The sequence below is a fragment of the Amia ocellicauda genome, chromosome 9, assembly GCF_036373705.1.
Source record: "Amia ocellicauda isolate fAmiCal2 chromosome 9, fAmiCal2.hap1, whole genome shotgun sequence".
Taxonomy (NCBI): Eukaryota; Metazoa; Chordata; class Actinopteri; order Amiiformes; family Amiidae; genus Amia; species Amia ocellicauda.
Window position 1 is genome coordinate 5,510,303 of NC_089858.1, and position 21,512 is coordinate 5,531,814.

At 43.1% G+C, this 21,512-nt stretch overlaps 1 protein-coding gene across 12 annotated transcripts in view; it reads right to left on the reverse strand.

Annotated features, from left to right (window-relative positions):
* Positions 1-23: 23 nt before the first annotated feature.
* sptan1 (spectrin alpha, non-erythrocytic 1) overlaps positions 24-21,512 on the reverse strand; it is a 39,517-nt gene continuing 18,028 nt past the window's right edge. For 3 of the 12 annotated variants that reach the window (XM_066712811.1, XM_066712814.1, XM_066712807.1), the window contains 34 exons: positions 20,791-20,989; positions 20,185-20,292; positions 19,895-19,969; positions 19,038-19,085; positions 17,112-17,203; positions 16,327-16,471; positions 15,524-15,705; positions 15,127-15,226; positions 14,413-14,610; positions 13,864-14,010; positions 13,577-13,680; positions 12,933-13,095; positions 12,575-12,589; positions 11,104-11,235; positions 10,819-10,956; positions 10,411-10,515; positions 9,628-9,836; positions 9,016-9,136; positions 8,664-8,785; positions 8,370-8,502; positions 7,674-7,772; positions 7,416-7,575; positions 7,043-7,119; positions 6,640-6,849; positions 6,088-6,384; positions 5,612-5,724; positions 4,492-4,509; positions 4,233-4,295; positions 2,406-2,460; positions 1,918-2,114; positions 1,775-1,828; positions 1,467-1,613; positions 1,091-1,238; positions 24-386 (listed from right to left, as the gene is read on the reverse strand). In XM_066712811.1, the coding sequence (XP_066568908.1) occupies positions 261-386; positions 1,091-1,238; positions 1,467-1,613; positions 1,775-1,828; positions 1,918-2,114; positions 2,406-2,460; positions 4,233-4,295; positions 4,492-4,509; positions 5,612-5,724; positions 6,088-6,384; positions 6,640-6,849; positions 7,043-7,119; positions 7,416-7,575; positions 7,674-7,772; positions 8,370-8,502; positions 8,664-8,785; positions 9,016-9,136; positions 9,628-9,836; positions 10,411-10,515; positions 10,819-10,956; positions 11,104-11,235; positions 12,575-12,589; positions 12,933-13,095; positions 13,577-13,680; positions 13,864-14,010; positions 14,413-14,610; positions 15,127-15,226; positions 15,524-15,705; positions 16,327-16,471; positions 17,112-17,203; positions 19,038-19,085; positions 19,895-19,969; positions 20,185-20,292; positions 20,791-20,989 (4,300 nt within the window). In that variant the 3' untranslated portion in view covers positions 24-260. The remainder of the gene's footprint in view (positions 387-1,090; positions 1,239-1,466; positions 1,614-1,774; positions 1,829-1,917; positions 2,115-2,405; positions 2,461-4,232; positions 4,296-4,491; positions 4,510-5,611; positions 5,725-6,087; positions 6,385-6,639; positions 6,850-7,042; positions 7,120-7,415; positions 7,576-7,673; positions 7,773-8,369; positions 8,503-8,663; positions 8,786-9,015; positions 9,137-9,627; positions 9,837-10,410; positions 10,516-10,818; positions 10,957-11,103; positions 11,236-12,574; positions 12,590-12,932; positions 13,096-13,576; positions 13,681-13,863; positions 14,011-14,412; positions 14,611-15,126; positions 15,227-15,523; positions 15,706-16,326; positions 16,472-17,111; positions 17,204-19,037; positions 19,086-19,894; positions 19,970-20,184; positions 20,293-20,790; positions 20,990-21,512) is intronic. The other 9 variants (XM_066712818.1, XM_066712815.1, XM_066712819.1 and 6 more) reach the window with 7 other exon arrangements.

The following is a 21,512-nucleotide window of genomic DNA, read 5'->3' on the forward strand; positions in this document are numbered from 1 at the left end:
AGGAAGGCACACGGCACACCGAGTCCAGTTAGAATCAGTAGCGTTTAATGAAGCTCACTGCGGTGAGGGTGCTTTCTGTGGAGTCATTCTACCATTTAAAACCAAGCGAAGCAGGTAATAGCTAACACCACAATAAAATGCAGACCATTTCACAATGCTGTTATAAGAGCAGCACAGAGAGACATAGACAGCCCGAATCATGCAGCTGTGCCGTGGGAAAACACGTCCCGATTTGTCACTGGCAGGCAGGGGTGGGGGGATCAGTTGACGAAGAGCGAGCGAGTGAATTCCACGAAGTCGAAGGCCGAGGGGAGTTCCCGGCCCTTGCTGTCCATGTAGGGCTTCATGTGTGAGATGCAGTAGTCTGCCTGCTCCTTTGTTAGGTTCTGGAAGGACAATAAACCAAATGATAGGTTTAAGAAATGGAATAATGGAATCCAATGTTTTTGATTGTTATAGACGTTAATGACCAAAGAGCATGAAGCGCGCTACAGGCTGTGTGACCTCAGCACTGGCCATAGTTCGTTATAAACCTCCTAAAATGCTCATCTTGGTTTACTAGCCATAATAACCATTCCATGTGACCAGATCAAAACAGTACCAGTATATGCAGGGATAGCAGAGCTCAAAACTAATCAAACTGCTCAAAACTACTTTTCGGTTCCATTATTTTAAGTTGTTAATCACGAATCCGTTGCCTTATTACATCACATCAACGCAGACACGCAGATCCTACAACTATGCATTGATGTAGTGCAGACTGGAGCAAACCAGACATACTCATGAGATTTGGTTCAGATGACAAGCAAGCATTAAGATAATCTTATACTTCAGAGTGCTACATTAGTCCACCAGACCAAACAGATTTACTGTGGATTCTGTACGCTGCAATTTTGGTGACCTACAACGCTGCACTGAAAAGCACAAAATATGCTGAAGTGTTGGAATCAGCCTTACGGGACAGACTGATCTTAAGGAAATATACGTATCCAGATTAAGTGGCCCATCTGAGCCTGTGTCCTGAAGCATGGACTGACATGGAGTGTGCTTGATCCAGGGCAGGTAGACAGACAGACAGACGGGGCAGTACCTGGTAGAGCTCTTCTTTGGTGACGTAGGGTTTGTTTTCTGCGCTCAGAGCTCTGAAGGCGCTCTCGATCTCCTCACTGGACTTCACGTTCTCCGTCTCTCGGCTGATCATGAAGGCCATGTACTCCTGCAGGGACACGTGCCCATCCCTGAGTGACACACAAACAAGGGGGTTAGACAAATCACTGAATAACACAAGGTCACAATATAAAATTGAACAAATTTGAATTGCCTAATCGCATTCGGAGAATAAACCTGGCTAGCGACAGTCATTCAGTGGATCAGTCCTGTCTCAATGTACTGCACAGCATGTAGGAGCACCATTACGCTGCACGCTTTCCAATATGAAATGCCATTACGTTGCGGTTGAGACAGACCTGTTGGGGTCGACGGTGTCTAGAATGGACTCAAATTCGGGGTCAGGCTCGCCCTCCTCCACCATGGGCAGGTCGTAGCCCAGCGAGCGCAGACACGACTTGAACTCCTGGTGGTTCAGACGCCCGGACTTGTCCTTGTCGAAATGCCTGCAAACAAATGCCACACAAAGTCAAACGCAATCGCAACACTCAAAGCCTCCAGGCCAGCGTCCCCACCCACCTTTGTCCAACACAGTGTTCTCTCCGATTTGGCTGGGGTTACTAAGTTTATTTCAATATAATTTTACTCAAACCAATACAATACTCACTTGAACATCATGCTGAATTCTTTGAGGGCTTCTTCTGTGACGCCGGTCGTGTTTCTGAGGAAGAGAAGAAATAGGTATTCAGCCAAAACAAAAGGTTTGTGTTCCTCACCACGAAGTCTGAGAGCAGTAGGGCCCGGACTGACCTGGCCTGGATCTGCTGCTCCAGGTTGTGCTGCATCCTCATGCCCAGCTGGTCCAACTGGTCCCACTGCTGGGCCAGCCCCACCGTGCTGTGCTCTGTGTACTTGTTGTCCAGAATCAGTGCCTCCTCCATGGCTGCCCCCAGGTCTTCAATCTTCTTGAGCTGGCTGCGCATGGCCCGGATCTCCTGGTGCTTGCGCTGCACACGCGGGGTGAGACAGACAGGCCATGAATCGCACACACGCCCCACTGGACATCACAGACACAAGGGCACGGCAGCAACACTGATCCAACAGGCTCCCCGGATTACACTTGTGTTAATATACACTCTTCAGTACAATAGCATGTACCCTCCCCTCTGTACTGAGACTGTAGCCATTCTAATGTTTTTGTATTCATTGAAATATGTTACATCTCTATGACTTGGGCTGTCTTCTCAAGAGTTGTTTAAAATGACGAAATACTTGTGGTAAAGATGCCCCTCTCTCACCTTAGTGGCCTCCAGCTGGGACTCCAGAGTTCCCGACTCCTCCACCATACAGGACCTGCACACAGACAATAAATCAGGAGGGGATGCTACCAGGGGCCACAATCACCACCTAGCAGCCACGCCTCACTCCGATACTGGGGCACGGCACACCGCCTCAGTGTAGCTCGTTTCCTACCCTTTCCAGTATGGCAGTGAATAAACTGTGGTGCAGCTTTTGTAGATGGTAACTGAATTGCATTAAAAACACAACCAAACCAAAGCCAGTCAATTTCAAACAGCACTTCAAGAAGGTTGTCAATCCAAAAAAATCAAATCCATCAAGGATTGGAAGCCAAGTGCAGATTAGCTAGAACATCCTATAGCAGGAAGAGTAATGAAACCAGGGGGGGACCCCTGTCCTGGAGGGCTCAGCTATGAAATTGAGAGCATAATTTGTCAGAGATGACCTTTTCAAAAGGTCCACTAGTCAGTCAGGTACTTGTGATCATGATCAGAACAAATCCTAGGACTAGATTTGAAAATCCCCACTATATAGAGGAGGAGATATCCTAGCCTCACTTTTCTGCTGCTTTAAATAAGCGGATATGTCAGCTTTAATGACTGTTCTAGACCAGGATGTAACGAGGTATGTGACTTAATATTCATATTTTCATTCTAAAAGTAAACTACAATTAACAAAATAGAGGGGGAAAAAAACTAATCCATACAGGAAGGAGCCCTCATCAAAGATGACAAACTTACCCACACAGTTTGCAAAAGTAAAAGGAGTCAAGATAAAAGGAGAATGGCCTCCTAAGCCTAGTGTGGCCCCAGAGGACCAGGCCCTGCACTTGGCCCCCCGTCTCAGTGCCACTCAGTACATGCTAAAGAAGCCAACTGATACCATGGTAATCATACCATGCTTGGTCAGGCTCTCTGCACACAGGGGCGGAAACTGCAGTGCATGTCAGCCGGACAGATCTGAAGCGTCGGTCTTGGTAGAGATCTCAATTCAGAACAGCAGCCTCACCACTGAAGACGTGCGTATATCTCAATCTAGATACACAGCATTTATAGAAAAATATTTTTCGAATGGTTCCAATTCACCCCCTGCCAAATGCTTTGACTCTTATGCAGTCAGGCTGACTGCACAAGACTCATTCATTTGCAATGTTAGTAAATGCTTTAGGAGTTGAACTCTCAGCCTGAACTCCTGTATTTGTAGGATGAAGCAATGGTAGAGACCACAAAGTAACTGGGTTTCCTACAGATCTGCTAAATAAAGTGTATCCTCACAGAAAGAGCTGTGAGTGTGTGGAAATGGAGACAATTTCGGGGGAATAAAGAGGGTTTATATGTTCATGAGGTCACTATTGGTTAATATGAGTGACAACAGCAAACTTAATATGTAATATGTAAATGTAAAAAGTAAAACCCCCGTCTCCTACAATTCTCTGCAGGTAAAAGACTCAAGTGTCAACAAGGAGTTCAACCTTTACTGCCATAGAATGAATAGAACATTTAAGAAAAACCAAAGAACTGCAGTTTCAACCCCTGGTTCTGGTGCACAAAACCAAAACAAAAGTCAAACCTCCCATCGGTATATAAAGAGAGCCAGCCGGAAATAAATAAGCAGCTTTATCAGAGGAACCAAGTTTTTAAGAAAGCCATAGTGCGGTGAGGGTTAGTCAGAGAAAACCGAACAAACCGAGCCCAAATCAAAGATGGTTTTAGACTCAAGTGCTTCAGAAGAAAAAACAACCTGGGCGGCAGGAGGTGGGAGATGGGGGTGGCTGGGATGGGGGTGGGGATTAGAGAAGAAAAGACACAAGAATAAAAGGAAAAAACCTTCCAGAAAGATCATCACCGACTTCATACTGATAGACACGGATAACCCGCCGATAGGCTATGCTATTCAGAGAAGGGGGTGGGGGAGAAAGAATGTGAATTCCAACGGAAAATGAACAGAATTAAAAAGACACACAAAGGTAAAGAAGAAATGATTCAGAAGAGGAAAAATAACTACAGCTGTGATTACAATTGTAGGTTTTTCACACTGCTAATACACAAATACATATACATGTAAAGATAAAAAAGTGATATTAACCCATCCAGTAGATATGTCCTGATAAGAAAAATGTTCCAAGCATCAGGCAGCAGGAAAGAAGCAGGAGAGGGGAAAAAGGGAACAAAAAATAAAATTGGTTAACAACAAAGAATCACCACTGCTGGTGCCGTTATCAGTTTTTATATAAATATTGACATGCCACAGGACAAAGTATGTGCACAGGAGACAAGCATAAAGCCACATTAAAAAAGTCTTACTTTAACAAGGGGTGGATATTTAGTAATATGAACTATGACATCACACAGCAAAGCACTGTATAGACACAAAGCACACGTGCTAATCAAAGAGAAATGAGATGCCTAGCAGCAAGGTCATTAAAAGCTGGCCAGAGCACTGTTACCATAAAGTAGGCAGTTGCTTATATGATAAATGGTTTAAAGAAAGAATCATGAGATTTTATTCGTATGTGCACATAACGTGCAGAATAACTATGACGACTTGAAAACTAAGGCCACTTCAGGTTTCGCTGTGTGGTAATACGTTTGAGATACCTAACCTAGCATAGTTCGAGATGCAGAGAAACCGCAGGGGCAGCTCTACAATGGGCCTTGAGGAGGTTAAAGTGTAGGCTGTGTAGGGAGCTCTCTCAATCTAGGTGACAACTGTAAAATGAGTTTGAATGCACAACCTGCACTGTAACTGCAGATATCCATTTTTTGCATGCATTTGTTTCCAGGTAAACTGAAAGATATTATATTTATTTTATTTAACAGTAATGAAAACTGAATTTAATGTAATTTGAAGTATATCAAATGACTGATTACAGAAATCTTTACTTCATAAGGAATGATGACGTTTTCAATGTTGCCGATCACTCAAAGTGATTCACCATATTCCTAACAGGTCAGATTTCCCTTGGATTTTTGATGCTGCCAACAGCATTTGTACTCCTCTGGCTCCCCTCAGGTGCACTAGTGTAAAAGGTGTAAGACTTGACAGACTACACCCGCTTATGGTGGTTTATGACAATATCACATTACTGGACATCAAAGAATGGAGTCAGAGAGTCAATTCCACATAAAGTATACCACTGGTTTAATACTAGATTTGACTCATTAAGACTAGAACTACAACACCGTTACTCCCCCGCTAGCCCTACCTGGTCTCCTGCAGCCACTGGTGGAAGGCGTTGGCGTGCTGGGCGAACTCCTGCCGCAGTTTGTCATTCTCCTCCTGCCGGCGCTGCTCCTTCTGCAGCTCCTGCTCTCTCTCCTGGAAGAGGATGAACACAGAACAGGGCTTTCAAGGCCAAGACAGGCTTGGAGCCACAAACACTACTTAGAGGTTGTATTTAGAGCATGCAACAAATATCGAGGCTGCTTAAAAATGGAAGGGTTATGAATGTTTCTGCAAGGAAGATATAGGGGGCATATCTAGACAGAATGAGCCATATCAATTTGCATTCAACCAAGATTATGCATGCTTCACAATATCCAACACCTACCCTTCACCATTACAGAAAATGCAAAACACCGAGGACCGAAGGGGCCCTGTCTTCGCTGAAGCACTCTGGTCAGGTACACACACAGTCAAGTAATTTAATCAGAGAGGGAGACCTGTCCCTGGTGGCTGTACCTTAATGATCTTCTGCAGGTTCCTCCAGGTCTCCTCCAGGGCCTCCATGGTGAACCAGGTGTAGGGGTTGGACACCACATGGTAGCTCTTGATCTGGCGGTCCAGCTCGGCTAGCTGGTTGAAATCGGCCTGTGCGGAGCTGAGCGAGGAGCGGAAGGCTTCGTGGGCGTCCCTGAGGGCACGGATCTCCTCCAGGGAATTGCAGCGCACGGGGTCGGTCAGGTCCTCCTCGGCGTTCTCAAACCAGCTGTTAAATGCGGATGCTTTCTTGGCAAAGGTCAGGAAGAGGTCCTCCACCTGAAGTCAGAGCACACACACAGCTCAGACCTATTCCCAGGTTACTGTGGAAGTGTTGGGGTCACTGCTGAGGCTCCAGGAGGGCTAAAGTCTTACCACCTTGTAGAGCAGTGATTCAGGAAACACACTAGGGGTGTCAGATTCTATATCATTTAGTAAACGGTTTAAAAAAATCCAGTTTAAATCATAACCCCCCCGACCACAAACACACACACACACACACTTCTCCCTGTGGTTCATCACCAGCAGCCTCACCTTCCTGAAGTGCTCCTGGGCCTCCAGCAGCTTCTTCTTGCGTGCGGCTGAGTTGGAAAGCAGCTGGTTCCAGCGTTTCATGAGGGTGGCGTGGCGCGCCTCGATGGCCTTGGACTGCACATGCTTGGCAGCAAGCAGCTGGTCCTTGAGGGCTGTGATGTTGGTGATGCCCTCCTGCTGGAAGGCCTGCAGCCCTGCGTCAAAGGTCTCCTGCAGACAGCGGCACAAACACATGCACAGAGGTCACCGCACAACCTGTACACACAGCACCGCCCCCGTTATATGTGTAGGCGAGACAGGGGTGCTTTTTCCACTCTGGAAATTTCACCAACAAGAACCAAGAGACGTGGATTTGGTAGCGAGAGGTTTGTTCCCCCAAAACAAAGGCGTCTGTGTGCCGTACCTGTTTAGTGAGCAGAGTCTGTACTGAAGACAGATCGCGCCCATAATCGTCCGTCTTTAGACTGTTCTCTTTCTCTCCTAATAGACAAGAAAATGATTTAGCTTGCTGAAACAATATGCAGGCAGCTTTAACACTATATCATCCAGTGTACATTACAGTAGTTTGCCAAAAAAAAAAACTAAACCGGTAAATGTTCAGCTTATTTTGGAGCCTCTTTTTCCAACAGTTTTTACCAAAACCATGATCAAAATGAAGGAGAATGTGCACAATATCAATAGCAAGACTGGATAACATAATGTCACATCTCCTAATATGACACATTAAGATAAAAAATGGAGACAGTTCTTAGACCGCTGCTGGCAGCATCACACACCGATCCAAGACTCCACCACATCAGCCTTCCAGTTGAACTGCAGGAAAGCCGAGTTCTCGTCCAGCTTGGCCTTCCTCTGGGCAGCGGCCTTTTCCAGCTCCGACACCTTCCCTCGCAGGGCCTTCATCTTGGCACTGATGTTCTCCACATGGTGATTGTTCTGTGTGGAGACATCAAGCCAGGGCAGATTAGAACGGCTCTGCTCAAGTCACATGACAAAACATTACATCATGCCAAACTAAAATTTACAGGACATACCTTTTTGATCAGCTCGTCTCCATTCACACACACATCATTGACTCTGTCCCTGTGCACCGTGAAGTCAGTCTCGAATGCCTCATGCTTCTTCAGCAAGCCCTTCAGATTAAAACAATAAGCAATAAATACAGTATCTGCATTCACATTGTTCCACAACCTGAAAACATTGCCTTGATGCCTTTTTTCCCCCAGAAATAAACCTTTAATAAAATGAAGACCAGGGGCCATTCGCATAAACAGACTAAGTCTTGGTGTAGTGATACTTAATGGTAGACACTCATTTATTGAGTTCTTAATGGGTTGTATAATTTTCCCCATTTATAAACTGAATTCATGCACTTCCAAACGAAGTACACTGAAAGTCAGAGTTATCAATAAGAGTTTGCTGGGTCGATACCAATAACTTATAAGTACTGACCCATATTGGTATTGGCCAATATTTTGTAGTAATGCAAGGCTTTCTGGCATTACAACTAACAAAGGATATGACTTAAATGTAAAGCAAAAAAACCTAAAATGAAACCACCCCATGTATGCACTATGATCAATTTAAATCTAATTTGTTTACTGGGGACGGGAGGTTACCATCCTAAGCAGTTTGTATTGCATTGGCTCACACTTTAGCCAAGTAAGCTCTTTCACACAATCCGATACCACTCTCAACATCACACACACTACCATGTTGATTAAACATACCTGAACAGCGGCCAGCGTGTCTCCATAGTCCTCACTGCCCACCAGGTTGAGTTTCTCATTGATCCAGGCCTCCTCCTCCTCCACATTGGCAACAAACTGCTGGTACTCCAGCGATTCCTCCAGCCTCTGGCCTCTGCAGTGTGAAGAGACAGATGCCAAGTTACTCAATTACCCAGCTCTCAAAACCCACACTGTGCTCCCTTGTGTGCGGCAAACTGATGAATAACTGTGCATGTTTATTTGATACTTCTGGTGGCGTCAAAAACTGTGCTGTCAGGAAGTGTGTGGACGTACCGCGCGGCTGCCAGGTCTTTCAGCTCCTTCCAGTGCTCCACAAACTGGGCCAGGCGCTGCTGGATCTCCTCCTGCCCAATGGTGTTGTCATCAGACAGCTTCTTCCCAGTGTCCAGCACAGACTGGGAAGAGAGGGGGACAGGTGAACAGGAGTCGAGGCAGGGCTGGCATTTAGGAACATTATCTAGTACAGTTGAATCTGTTCATTCAGTGCAAAAGAAACAACCAGAAGCCTTAATAACTAACAAAGCAGTGTATTTTTTCAATAACTAACAGTGCATTATTTCCATGACAGCAAAATAAAGCCTGCAATGACTACTCATACTAGCTTCAGAAAGGTCTGTTCCTCTACCTGTATAGCAGGCTCGTGAGCAGCCAGCTCAGCCTCCAATCTCTTGTGTTTCTTCCGGAGGTTCTGCACACCGGTCAGGTCGCGGCCATAGTCCTCTGAGCTTACCAGGAGCTTCTTCTCCCTGAAGGGGGCGCCAGAGAGCAGTGGAGCAACAATCAACTAACAATACCATTTCACACTATTATGCTTGGTTTCTAACTGAAGTGGCTGGGTCAAGTTTCTGAACTTCTTACAATATCAGGCCAGTATTGGGAAATACATACACAAACAAACAATGATGGTTTAACAGAAGAAATGCAACCTTGTTACAATTTATCAAGGGTATGGTTATATGTGGAGGGCACACGGGCACACACACATGTATATATATATATATATATATATACATATACACGCACACACACACACACACACACATTATGTGCCAGAATCTGAAAAGAGATGCATTTTTTCTCCTGACGTTCTTCTGTTAGTGATCAACTATAATTATAAATTAGACTGTTTTATGACGTTTTCAAACACTTAGTTTTAGATGTAGAACATACACTAATGAAAACTGGATTGCCAGGCTCCAGTACTGAAGCACATCTCTCAAAGCTTTAGGGTTCTTACTTGATCCAGGACTCCTCATCATCCAGGTCCCTGAAGAACTGGTGCAGACGGTGCGACTCGTTGAGCTTGGCGCGGCGGCCAGTGGCCATATTCTTTATTTTGTCAAAGCGGCCATTGACGGCGTCACGCTTGTCCTTCACTTGGGACGTGTCAAAGGCATTACTGGCCATCAGGCTGTCTGCCTGCCCATTGAGGTCTTTCAGACGGTCCTGGAGATGAAGGAACAGGACAGTAACTCAGTTTGTCCCTTCCCCATCTCTAAAGGGCCCTCCTCTCCAGAACAAAAAGCATCCCTTATTCAAAATGGTTCAAATGAAACCTGAAGAATGTTCTACTTCAAGATTAATCAGATTAAAGATTAAACGAGCACACTAATCAAGGTTTAGTAGCACACAGCTGCCCACTTTGCGTTCCTTACAGAACTATGATCAATAAAGTTATGACTGCACTGTGGAGTAGTGGTTAGGGATCTGGACTCATGATTTTCAAATCCCAGGTTGGGCAGTGCTGTTGTACCCTTGAGCAAGGTACTTTACTTAGATTGCTCCAGTAAAATGCCCAGCTGTATAAATGGGTACAAATGTAAGTCGCCCTGGAAAAGAGCATCTGCTAAATGACAAATAATGTAATGTAATGTAATGATCGATACCTTGGAGATCAAGTGATCAGAACAGTACATCTCAAATTCCTGGCTAATGCACAACCTTAATCTATTCACAAAATACACTGATAGTTTTAAATATAAACGTATATATTCTAAAGGGGAGTGGGTGAGTAAAGTACCTCATGGGCAGAGATGTCAGCCTCCAGCAGCTGGTGCTTCTTCAGCAGGTTATTGACGGAGGCGAGGTCCTTCCCATAATCCTCAGAGGCCAGGAGAGCCTCAACCTAGAGGGGGACAGAAATTTCGATTGATTTCTGGAGTACAAATCAGTCTGTTCCTCTTATCTGAAGAGTTCAACTGTAACCTAAAACCATGTTTGATTTCAAAATACAAAAAAAGAAAAAACTCATGCCATGTTGCAGTGGATGAATCCCCAACATATTTTAAGTTAATGTTTGCAGAATCAAAAGACCCACAGTTCTGATTTATAAATTGAGATCTAAGAGCACATTCTAGGTGTTGGTCAAAATACAGGCCTATACTATTCGCACCTGTACAGTTCAGCAATAGCTATAAAAGATCCTTACCTCAGACAACCAGAAGTCGAAGTCCTTAATGCCAGTGTTGAAGTTCTGCTGCTTGTTGGCCTCCTTGAGTTTCTGGCTCTTCTCTGCAGACTTGTTCACCAGGAATTGCCACTGGTCATCCAGAGCACTGAGGCGAGCCTGAGGATGGGAGAGGAGAACAGATTTAATATACTGCAGCTGTCAAATCCTCAACATCACTGTGCTTCCCTTCAGAAGCCATCAGCCATCTACATATTTTTTAAAAACCATGCTCATGAAGTGGTAGTAGATTGGGGTGGGCTGTACCTTGACAGCATCCTCACTCCCGGCACAGGCTCCTCTCTGGATCAACGAGTTCCCGGTGTCGATGACGCCACGGATTCGGTCAGCATTGGCATGCAGCTCGGCCTCAAAAGCCTGGTGCTTCTGGTGTTTGCTCTGCGAGCCAGCAAGAGGAGGGGAAACAATGAGAACCACAGAAAAGCAACCTGGGAGGACTCCACAAACCAATGTCACAGCAGGTAAACTACACTTGTTTACCAGTTTTATACAAAAGGTACAAATACAACACTAATAGCCGTTGTGTGTTACAATCACCTTGGCTTTGGTTGATCGCTCTGTAAATCTGGAGAATGATTACAGGATGATAATTGTACTCTGAACGGAGTATTAATGATACACTGCTGGACAATGATTTCAGAGGAATTCAAACACAAACAGAAAAGCAACAGACAACAGTGTCCTAGACACCCACAGCTCACAGTGCGTTTGAAAATGAAGACATCTTGAACACAGACTTGTTTTGGACACCTCAACACAGTTTTAAATTTCGTTCCACGGTTGCAATTATCCCAGAGAGACAGATGCCGTGCCTCTGGGCTTGTCCTGTACCGGATCACCACATTAGAGGGCAGCAGTTTGCATTTGGGGCTCAGAACATGGTGCCCTATCAGGAGCAGTTTTATCAATTAACATGGGGGACATAACTGACAAAGCAGATGCTAGCTGCAAAGCAATTCCTCTTCATTCCTCTTCTTCAGATACTTTAAAATGCTATAATATATACATTTAAATATAGTTGATTTAATACTTAAAAGTTTAAATATCAGGAGCATGTAGGTTTTTGTTTTCTTTTATATACTGTAAAACGTTTCAGCGAAGACAAATCAATATAATGGGCAAAAAGCTATTAAAGATTTTTTTGCACATACGCTAGCTTACAAGAATTTCAGAATATGCTGAACACCACACAAAGAAAGCATGCGTTTCCTTCAATGACATATCCTCCACATAAATATAACACTTCACAGATTCGTTTCAAGCAATGGTAATTGGGCAGTAATTTCATAAACAATCCTTGCTTAACCGAGGATAGTTATGCAGGTTTACTTTACGATCCAAAAACATTTTAGAACGTTTCATTGGTAAAGTTATCAGGTTTATGAAATATAGATTTGTAGTTATTAAAGATAAATGCCCCTTTTTATTATTACAGAGTGGAACGAGTTTAAAACGGACATCACAACTGTTAAGACAAAACAAAAATGAAAGCCACACCCAGCAACTTTAGTAGAACTGGTTCTTTCTATATGTAACTAAAGACATTAGCAGAACTCCTCAAGGAAATTAAATACAAAAGCAAGCACTCTTTAAGTGCGGATGAACACGAGACGGATGGAGATCCAGCTAAGTGGACCGTGTGTCTAAGGACATGTGCCAGCAGAGACGCGGACACTCAAGAAACCCTACTGTTAGTGCAGACACACTATTCACTTACCAGCAGTTTGGACAGCTAAAAATAGACATAGAAAGAAAGAAGATATTCAGTATTTCAAATGTGAAAGACAAGGGAATCACAAGAAAAGAGGACTATAATACTTACTGAGGGGAGGGTAAGGGAAGGGAGTCGTAATTGTACAGAAAGTCATGCGTCAAAAACAAGGAAGTCAGACCAAATGTGTATTTAATGAAAGCAAATCAACAGGGCAGTTATATACACGTATAATGCATAGCCTTTAGTTTTTTTTTTTTTTTAACTATTGCTTTATCAAACATTGTGGGGATTTTATTTAAGTCTTACATTTATAAATGTGGACTTCAAAGGGAAATTACAACCTGGGTGCTGTTTCTCTTACCTGGATATTGGTGGGATCCTTGTAGGACTCATCTGTTGCAGTTTGGAGCTTCTCGCTGATCCAGGCTTCGATCTCATCCACATCACGGCTGAACTGCTGCAGGGTCTGCGACTCGCCCAGTTTAGACCTCTTCTCAATCATCTGAGCCTTCAGCCGGCGCCACCTGCAAAGCACACACAGATTTAGCTTCAGGACTGATGTGGAACTGGACTGCACGGAGCAACGAACGTGCAAAGGTCACAGACCTCATGCATTTATTCACAACAGAAAAGCACCTCTCAGAGTAATTAGGTAATTAGTGTGCGGCTGCATAATTCTTTGAGCGAAGAGCAAATCTTATACCAAATAATCTTATACCAAATAACTTAAGATCCACTACTTTAATCCTCTATTGCCTGAATGCAGTTTAAAGTGTTATTGTTTTAATTAACAACAATTCATGCATAATTCATCATACTTCTGTGATTTAATTAAGGAAACCGACAAGGACAAACAACCCTAATTCAAGCTTTCAAGGCAGATGGTTACAATAAACAAAAGTAGGTAGCTCTATCGATAGATACTAATTGTAAAATGAAATCATGCCACTTCTGTCGGGATTAAATGTGAAGGGACATGTGCATTACGGAAGAGGACTAACTCACCTGTCCAGAACCTCGTTACGGCGATTGGAAATGTCCGGCTTTGCGTAGTGGTCTGCGCTGATCAGCTGGTCAGCAAAGGACTGCAGAGCTGCGATCTTCTCCTCCTGCAGCAAACAGCAAACAAGACACTTGGTAAAAAATCTTTTTACCTCGCTAAAAGAAAGCACCAATTTTTTAGATAAGCCTTCTTGAGCACAACAGATGACATATTTGCCTTACTATAGCCATTCCTGCTCTACACCTCACATGGTCTCTCGGTTCTACTGAAGTATATAGTGGTGACAGACCTGCACATTGATGGCCTTGTCGAAGTCCTCGTGCTTCTTGATGAGGGCCTCCACGCTGTCCAGAGAATCGCCCTTGTCGTCACTGGCCAGGAAGGCCTCCCGAGCGGCCATCCAATTCTCTGCCTGCTCACAGTCTCGGTTAAACAGCTGCAGACATGAGGCAAAACAGGTTGTTTTCACACCACTTTTATCACAAGAAAATAAGTACCACATCAATCTGCATTTCCTTTTTTCTTTTAAGGCAATATGAAACCTATAACTCACCCTATATTATCTGAAAGTGCTCTGAAGGTGGCTGACCTTACAGGCGCATATTTAGTCCATGGCTGGAATGATCATGTGCAAAATAAATATTTAACCTTTTAGGGTGTGGAGAACCCTTTCGATTTTCACAGACCACCATGTACTAATACCGGTCATTAAACTGACAGACAATTACTGCTCCACAGGCAGATTTTAATATCCATTCATAATAAACAAACAAACATTACAGAACTCATAAATATCTGGTATATTAAGTACTACTATGTTTTATGAAATGAGCTGTACCTGCAGCTCCAGACACTGGTCCAGCATCATCCTGCGCTGCACCCAGGCCTTCTCCAGGTCTGCACGCTCGTGGTCCAGGATTTCCAGCTTTTCCTTGATCTCAGGGCTGGAGTAGTGTCCCCGGGCAAGCAGCTGCTGCCCAAACTGCTCGAAGGCCTGGAAGGTGCCGGCACGGGCATCGATCTCTGTGCGGTGCTCCTGAGAACAGACGAGGAGCGGAACAACATTTAGTCACGACGGGTACCCACGACAAAGAGCAAACAAAAGCATTAGAAAGACAAACCGATGCCAGGTTCTTGTGTTTGGTAACAGTCATCTCAGTGTGGTCTTCGAAAGTGTTACAGCATAAAAGATTGATAAAGTATGACAATATAAATCAGCAGCAGCTGGCAGCTTGTTGAAGGCCTCCCTGATACATTTCCACTCGTTTCGATGTACAGTCTCTGTTTCAGGTCCACTTCTCAAGGCTGTTGTTGGTCCAACTCCCCGACCCCCGATGGCAAGCGAGAGGCCTCCAGAGGGAAAACCACAGCCAGCAGCACCGATAAAGAACTTTCTGATCTCCTTGGTGCTGTAACAACTATACTGCCTGGAGGGGAGGCAACCATTAGGCCTAGGCCCTAAGCCGTGGACCCCCAGAGATTCATTTTTCTCCTATATGCCATCCATAGGAGTTTTTTGTTTTTCTCTCCTCTGTGCCTAAAGTCATGTTACCTGGTGTCTCTCGAGCAGCGCCTCGGCCCCAGTCACATCCTTGGCCAGCTCCTCAGAGGACACAAGACCCCGGATTCCATTAATCCAGGACATCAGATCCCTAAAGTGAAAAAACATCAAGTTTCATCCAACTTCACCCACTAAAGACTAGCTAAATCCTTCACAACCTCATTTTCATTACACTTTAGTACCATGTTGTACTTTTTGAATGAGGTTCAACACTTCTTGTCATTGAATCTCTTTTTACAGTCCTAATTGTCAACACTTTGAGATTAATAAATAAACTGATCAAAATTTAAAAGGGAGCAATCATTTTAAGCCTTAGATGAAACAGAGCTACTAAGCAAAATGTGATTGATGGAGGACTACCCTGCTCCCCCACGTCACCCACTCTTACCTGAAGTCACTGAGGAAGCGCTGCAGGTCGTGGGAGTCGCCCAGCTTCTCCTTGCGCTGATCGGCCCGGCCCACCAGGCTGCTCCAGGCCTGGTTCAGCTCGGTGCATTTCTCCTGGATGTCGTCGACGGCCTCTGGGTGGGACTGGATCAGCCGATCTGCGGTCTCCCCCAGGGAGTTCACCTGCACAGCACAGACAACACAATCAGCGAGCCAGGCAAGAAAACAAGGAGCTGCCCTCATCTTGTACCAGGTTTATCAAAGGCAGACTGTTGTTCAATATCAAAGTAAACTGTAACAGTATTGGTCTGTGAAGAGTACTTTATCAAATCAACTTCAAAACTATACTGCTTTCATGCAGTTTCCTGTGGAACTAAAACCACTGTGAATTTAATGAACAGCAGTTTAGTGAGAAGACACACACTCACAAACAAAACATTTTACATTATGTTTTCATTATAGGGTGTATTTTCAACAGTATGGAAGCTTTCTAGTTACAAAATACTAATCCTCTCTCCACCCCTACATTTAATTTCATTTTGCCACTCTTCATGCTGAGCCATCGCGTAAAACAAAACACGGATGCAATGCACTGCATTGTGTATTACATTTAATTCAGTCACTACCAATGCTTTGCTTTTATATCAAAAGCTTTTATTGAATGTCATTTGGCACAACATATTCACTACATCCGCTAATGCAATATTTTGTATTTTGGCACTAGAAAGCTTCCATAAAGAGCTCAGAGCCAATTATGGTATGGAGCAGTGTTGGTACTCTGGTACTGTGAGGTGAACATGTTACCTTGTCTCCCAGGGCTGCCAGGTCTCTCTCGAAGCCTTCGTGTTTGCGCTGCAGTGCCTGAACACTGGCCAGGTCATGGCCATAGTTGTCCGTGTTCAGAGCCTGGTTCTTCTCCTCAATCCACTCCTTGGTCTCGTCAGCATCTCTGGAAACGGGAAAAGGAAAAGCTTTTCTTCAGATCATCAGAATCTCTTGATCCATTTTAAAATATCAAATGTAAATATTAATATTTGTAGGTGTTGTATACTAATGCAAATGTATTCAGTGTGCGTTAACCTTTTGGAACCCATTTGGAAAGGATACGTAAGTGTGCACTTTTACTGTGAAAATCTATAAACACTTGGCTGCAAAGACAATCCAATCACAAATTATATGTACATGTAATCTCTAATTCACTGTGTGACCATGTGCGAGAACACACTAGGGGGAGTGCAAATCTTAACCAAAGGAAAACATGTGTTCTTATCTATGGGAAAAATAATTAATATAGATTTCATGGGGTTTAAACAATTTCTGAACAGAAAAGATGTCATGTTTAAAGCAGGTTCTTAACCCTGGTCCTTGGAATCAACTCTCCTGTTGATTTTTGTTCCAATTCAGCTCTAAAAGTTTTATAACCTTATTCTGACTAATTTGCTTAATTGTACTATTAAATTATTTAGCTTACAAAGCTTTAGAGAGTTCAAGTGCTTTATGAATTGAAAGCTCCAACTTCGACAGGGCATTGGGCCCCAGTGCCAGGGTTGAGAACTGCTCTCACAGCCCTATGCTGTCTGGACAGGTACCTGTGGAAGCGCTGCACTTCGTGGGCACTGCCCAGCAGATTGCTCCTCTCCTCCGCTAGCTGCTGAAGGGCCCTCCAGCGCTCGTTCAGCTCCTGGGAGAGCAGGGAAGGGGAGTATGTGAGAAAGCAAGTTTACTGGCAGCCTACGCCCATAATTAAGTGTTGCTCTTTGGGTTTCTTCCAACTAGAAAACCCTTTGCGTGCTGGGCCTCAATTTCATAACAAATGCTTTAATGGGAATCTAACAACGGATAAACGTATTCGAAGGCTCGGACACAGAATGTAATGTACAATATTGAGCACCGAGTCATAAGAAGGATATTGCTGCTCTGGAAAGAGTTGAGAGAACAACTAGAATAAACCCTGGTCTCAAAGCAGACAGGTTGAAGGAAAGGAATCTTCTCTTTAATAGAGGTCAGTCTTTGGGAGATTTCTTTGAAGTAGGTTGAAAAGATAACCCCATAGACTTCTTTAAAACGCTTTAAGAAAATAGCCACTTTATATTAGGAATAATGGAGGCCTGGAACAATCATAGTTCCACACCTCCACAATTCCAGTAATGTTGAAACACTTTGGGGTTTTTAATTACTCAAATCAGAATGAGCAACATGGGCCACATGGCCCCCTTTAGATTGTAACCTTTTAAGTTTTAAATTAGTGGGCAATTAATTTAAAGCATAAGCCTGTGGTTACAAAAAAACTAAATGTATTATCTTGAGGCTGTGGTTGTATTTAATCATTACATAATACATTTTTCAAAAACATTAATCTTGCCACAATGCCAACATACCAAATCGCCTGCCGCCTGGGGCTGCTTTCTCAGAGCAATCTAAATAGGTCTTGGATGTATTAAGTACATACTCTTATGTCAGGTTCCAATGTTTATGGACACGTGCAGCAAAACAGTGTTGTGAATTACACTGCCTGTCACAATGTATTTCAGCCAAGCGCTGTGGCTGAAATACATGGTTTTCATTAGCAACAACAACATTGTTTTCATTAGCCTGAATACAGTTTCCATAAAAATAATGACTAAAAGCTGATATCAATATTTATGTTTTAGGCCTTGACATGTGGAAAACTTAAGAAATTAATTTATTACATTTATTTATTGCAAGGGTATAGATTTACCCAGGTGCCAGTTGTGTATTTATTCAGTACATACCTTAAGAGACAACATAACGTAACTGACACTATCATTCATAATGCATTTTATATATATATCAGAATGGTAAATGTGGCATTATAAAAAGTGTGGTTCACGCTGTTATACAATTAAATACAAATCAGAGCAGCATGGAAAGAGGCATTTCATTATTCCTTTAATACATTTGGAATTTATGTTGCAAGCCTATGAGGGACTGTTCCTAAACCTTTACATGGAAAGCACATATACACAGTCCACAATGTATAGATATCATATTGTGAACACAATGGAAAATGGGTGAAGCACACATAATACAAAAGACAGTATGCCAAGGTTGCCACAGGACAATGGCATTCATTAAAAATGGCAACTGTCATTTATAAACAAGACTAGTATATACTTTGTAGAAATTAACTGACTTTGGTTTCAAATATAGGGGGGCAGGGGATAAAATTACCTATTAAAACCCATGATTTCACTTATATTTTCTTATATGTAGCTCAACTGTCAAATTCCAAAGCAGAAGATTTCAATTGATCCCACAGATGTACAATGCCTGCATTTGTTGCGATATCTGAATGTCCAAAGGATCAGGTACAAAACTGCTTTATAACGGAACTGCACAAGAGCGAAGACATGAACAACACGGCATAACTCTCGAGGCAATGAGGATGAGTTAGTTGTCATGCTGAACACAACGAAACAATGGACAAGGCAGAAGCTGCACAAGGATCTTGTGCAGACAGAATGGCAGGACAAAGAGGCTGGGGAGACTCTTACCTTGATAGTATTAAAGTTAGCCACCGTTTGTACTGCCAAGCGTACAGACTAGATCCAAGTAAGAAAATCAGAAAGAAAGGAGAGGGGAAAGAAAAACCACACCAGTCAAAACATTCACCAATTTGTGCAGAGACCAGGTACCAGTCCAAACACCAAATTATGATTATCATTGCAGCTAAATTATAAATTTAACACCCAGAGAAGAAATCAATTAAAAAAAAACAAGCAATCATAAAATTAAAAAAATCACTTCAGGATTGAAGATTATGTAGTTTGGGTACATTCAGTTTAAAAACAGAACAAAACATTGTTAAATTAATGATCAGTACTATATGCTAGGAATATGAATTCACACTCAGAAGGATCTAATGAATACCTATCATTGCTTGTGTTTAAAGTTCAAGCCAAGATTTTAGTTCAATGATTCAAATATAACACCCCTATCCAGTCCTGTGTGTTCCTCCTACATTCCTCCTACATTAGATGTGAGTGGTGTAATTTCCTTATTAGAAAAGCAGATTTTGTAAAAATGTGACCTGTCACAATTCTACAAGGCCATAAAAAAGTTGGGAGTAGGTGCAGCTATTCTCAATTTCTACACTTTTTCTGCAGTGCACTAGCCCCACACGATCTCATTCTACATTTACCCTGTTGAAGGTTGTCTAACAGCTCTTATTAATGACCTGTAGCTTGAAGGAGGACTAAAGGTATTGATTAGACCCTTTTAAAAATATGCCACCAAAATGCATTTCATGTTATCACTGGGAAATGCATGGTGATATTACAGTCGAAAATTATTGGTTTAAAATATGGATACATCCATTTTTGAGAAAAGAGTATTAGGGCACTGATTTTACCTTCCATGGAGATGCATTCTTGGAATCCGATTCATCCTTTGCTGTTCCAGGGGCAGAACCAACCAACATTTCCTGCTACAACAATAATTAAAGACTTTAAAAAAAGAATTGCGTTGCAGCTCAAAATATTGATGCACAATAGAATAATTATTGGGGCTTGTTATAAGTGTAGTAAAAAAAATAAATGTTGACCGATCTTTAGCTTGCTCAAATAACACAGCTTCAACCTTTTAATTATAGTACCCGTCAGCAGGAGGTTTGTGCCCCAGGACTCAGGGGGGCATTCTCACCTGTGTCTGAGCCACCACTGGCACCTCATCTGCCATCAGCCCCTCGGACTCCAGCTCCGATGCCACCTTGTTAATGTCGCGCAGCCTCGACTCATTGGCCTTCAAATCCTGTTCAAAATAAACCACACCATGAGGTTACTGTACTCCCAGTGCAAATCTTTAAAGTTAAAATCATGGTGTGATGGGGGAGTGTGAGGTGACTGGGAAGATGGTTGCTTAGTTCCAAAACAGTCATCAGCCAATTAAATGAACAGTTAACCCTGTTTAAAACCCGAAAACAACTGTGGTCATAAGACAATTAATGGTTGGTTAAATTAAGAGCTCATTTAAAGATGCCAAACTTGTGGACATTTAATCATCAGTTTAAGCCAAGTCTAGAGTGGAAACATTCAAAGGCCATGTACTAACCATTATAAACTACCAAACAATCTGCTAATTTAAACCATCCAAACATGACAGACTGTATTAATAAGCAAATGATAAACACCGAAGCTGAAACAACCTGGAAACGTGTGACAAAAAAATAAGCCAATGGACTGAAATTAATCCTCCAAAACTCAGAAAAGAACACGGAAGCATACAAACAGCACTGGGTTTCATATCTACCTTCTGGAAGTCATCGAACTTCTTCTGCAGGACCTCCACCTGCTCCAGGTCCGAGCCCACCTCTTCGTTGGTGAGAGCACCCTCCTTCTCGTTGATCCACTGCTGCAGCTCGTTGGCTTCACGGAACAGCATGAACTTCTTGCAACTCTTCTCCAGCATGTCCTTCCTCTTCTCGCCCAACTCCTGCAGAGTGCCGTACCTGGGGAAAGGGGCACATCAGTATTCAAGACTCGGAAGAGCTAGGGCTCTCTTCCACAACAGATTATACAGCAACTAAGTAAGCAATCGTTAATTACAGAGTAATTCTGTTATTTTGGGCTAGACTGATGCACATTGACAGCTGTAGAGGCAGCCAGACGCACACAAACACAAGCTGCACGATCACAGTTCTAGGGATTTGTAGTGACAAACAACCCAAAAGATAAATAGATACAATTATTGATGATGGAGTGATGGTGGCTCATTATAGAGATGCAGTCTGCTTGCTTGTCTCAAGGCAGGCATGGCTGCTCTAAGGTGTCTGTACCACACCACAGTTCTCCATATCCCACTTGACCAGCAGGCCGAGTTACTATCGGGGCTCATAGTTAAGTCCTTCCAGATCTCTGGAACAGCTGATCATTCATTCAGTGTGGAGGCATCCCACATGAGAAACATGAAGGACTGCAAGCATCCATGCATACAAATGGTCAATATACACTTAAAATCATATGAAAAAATAA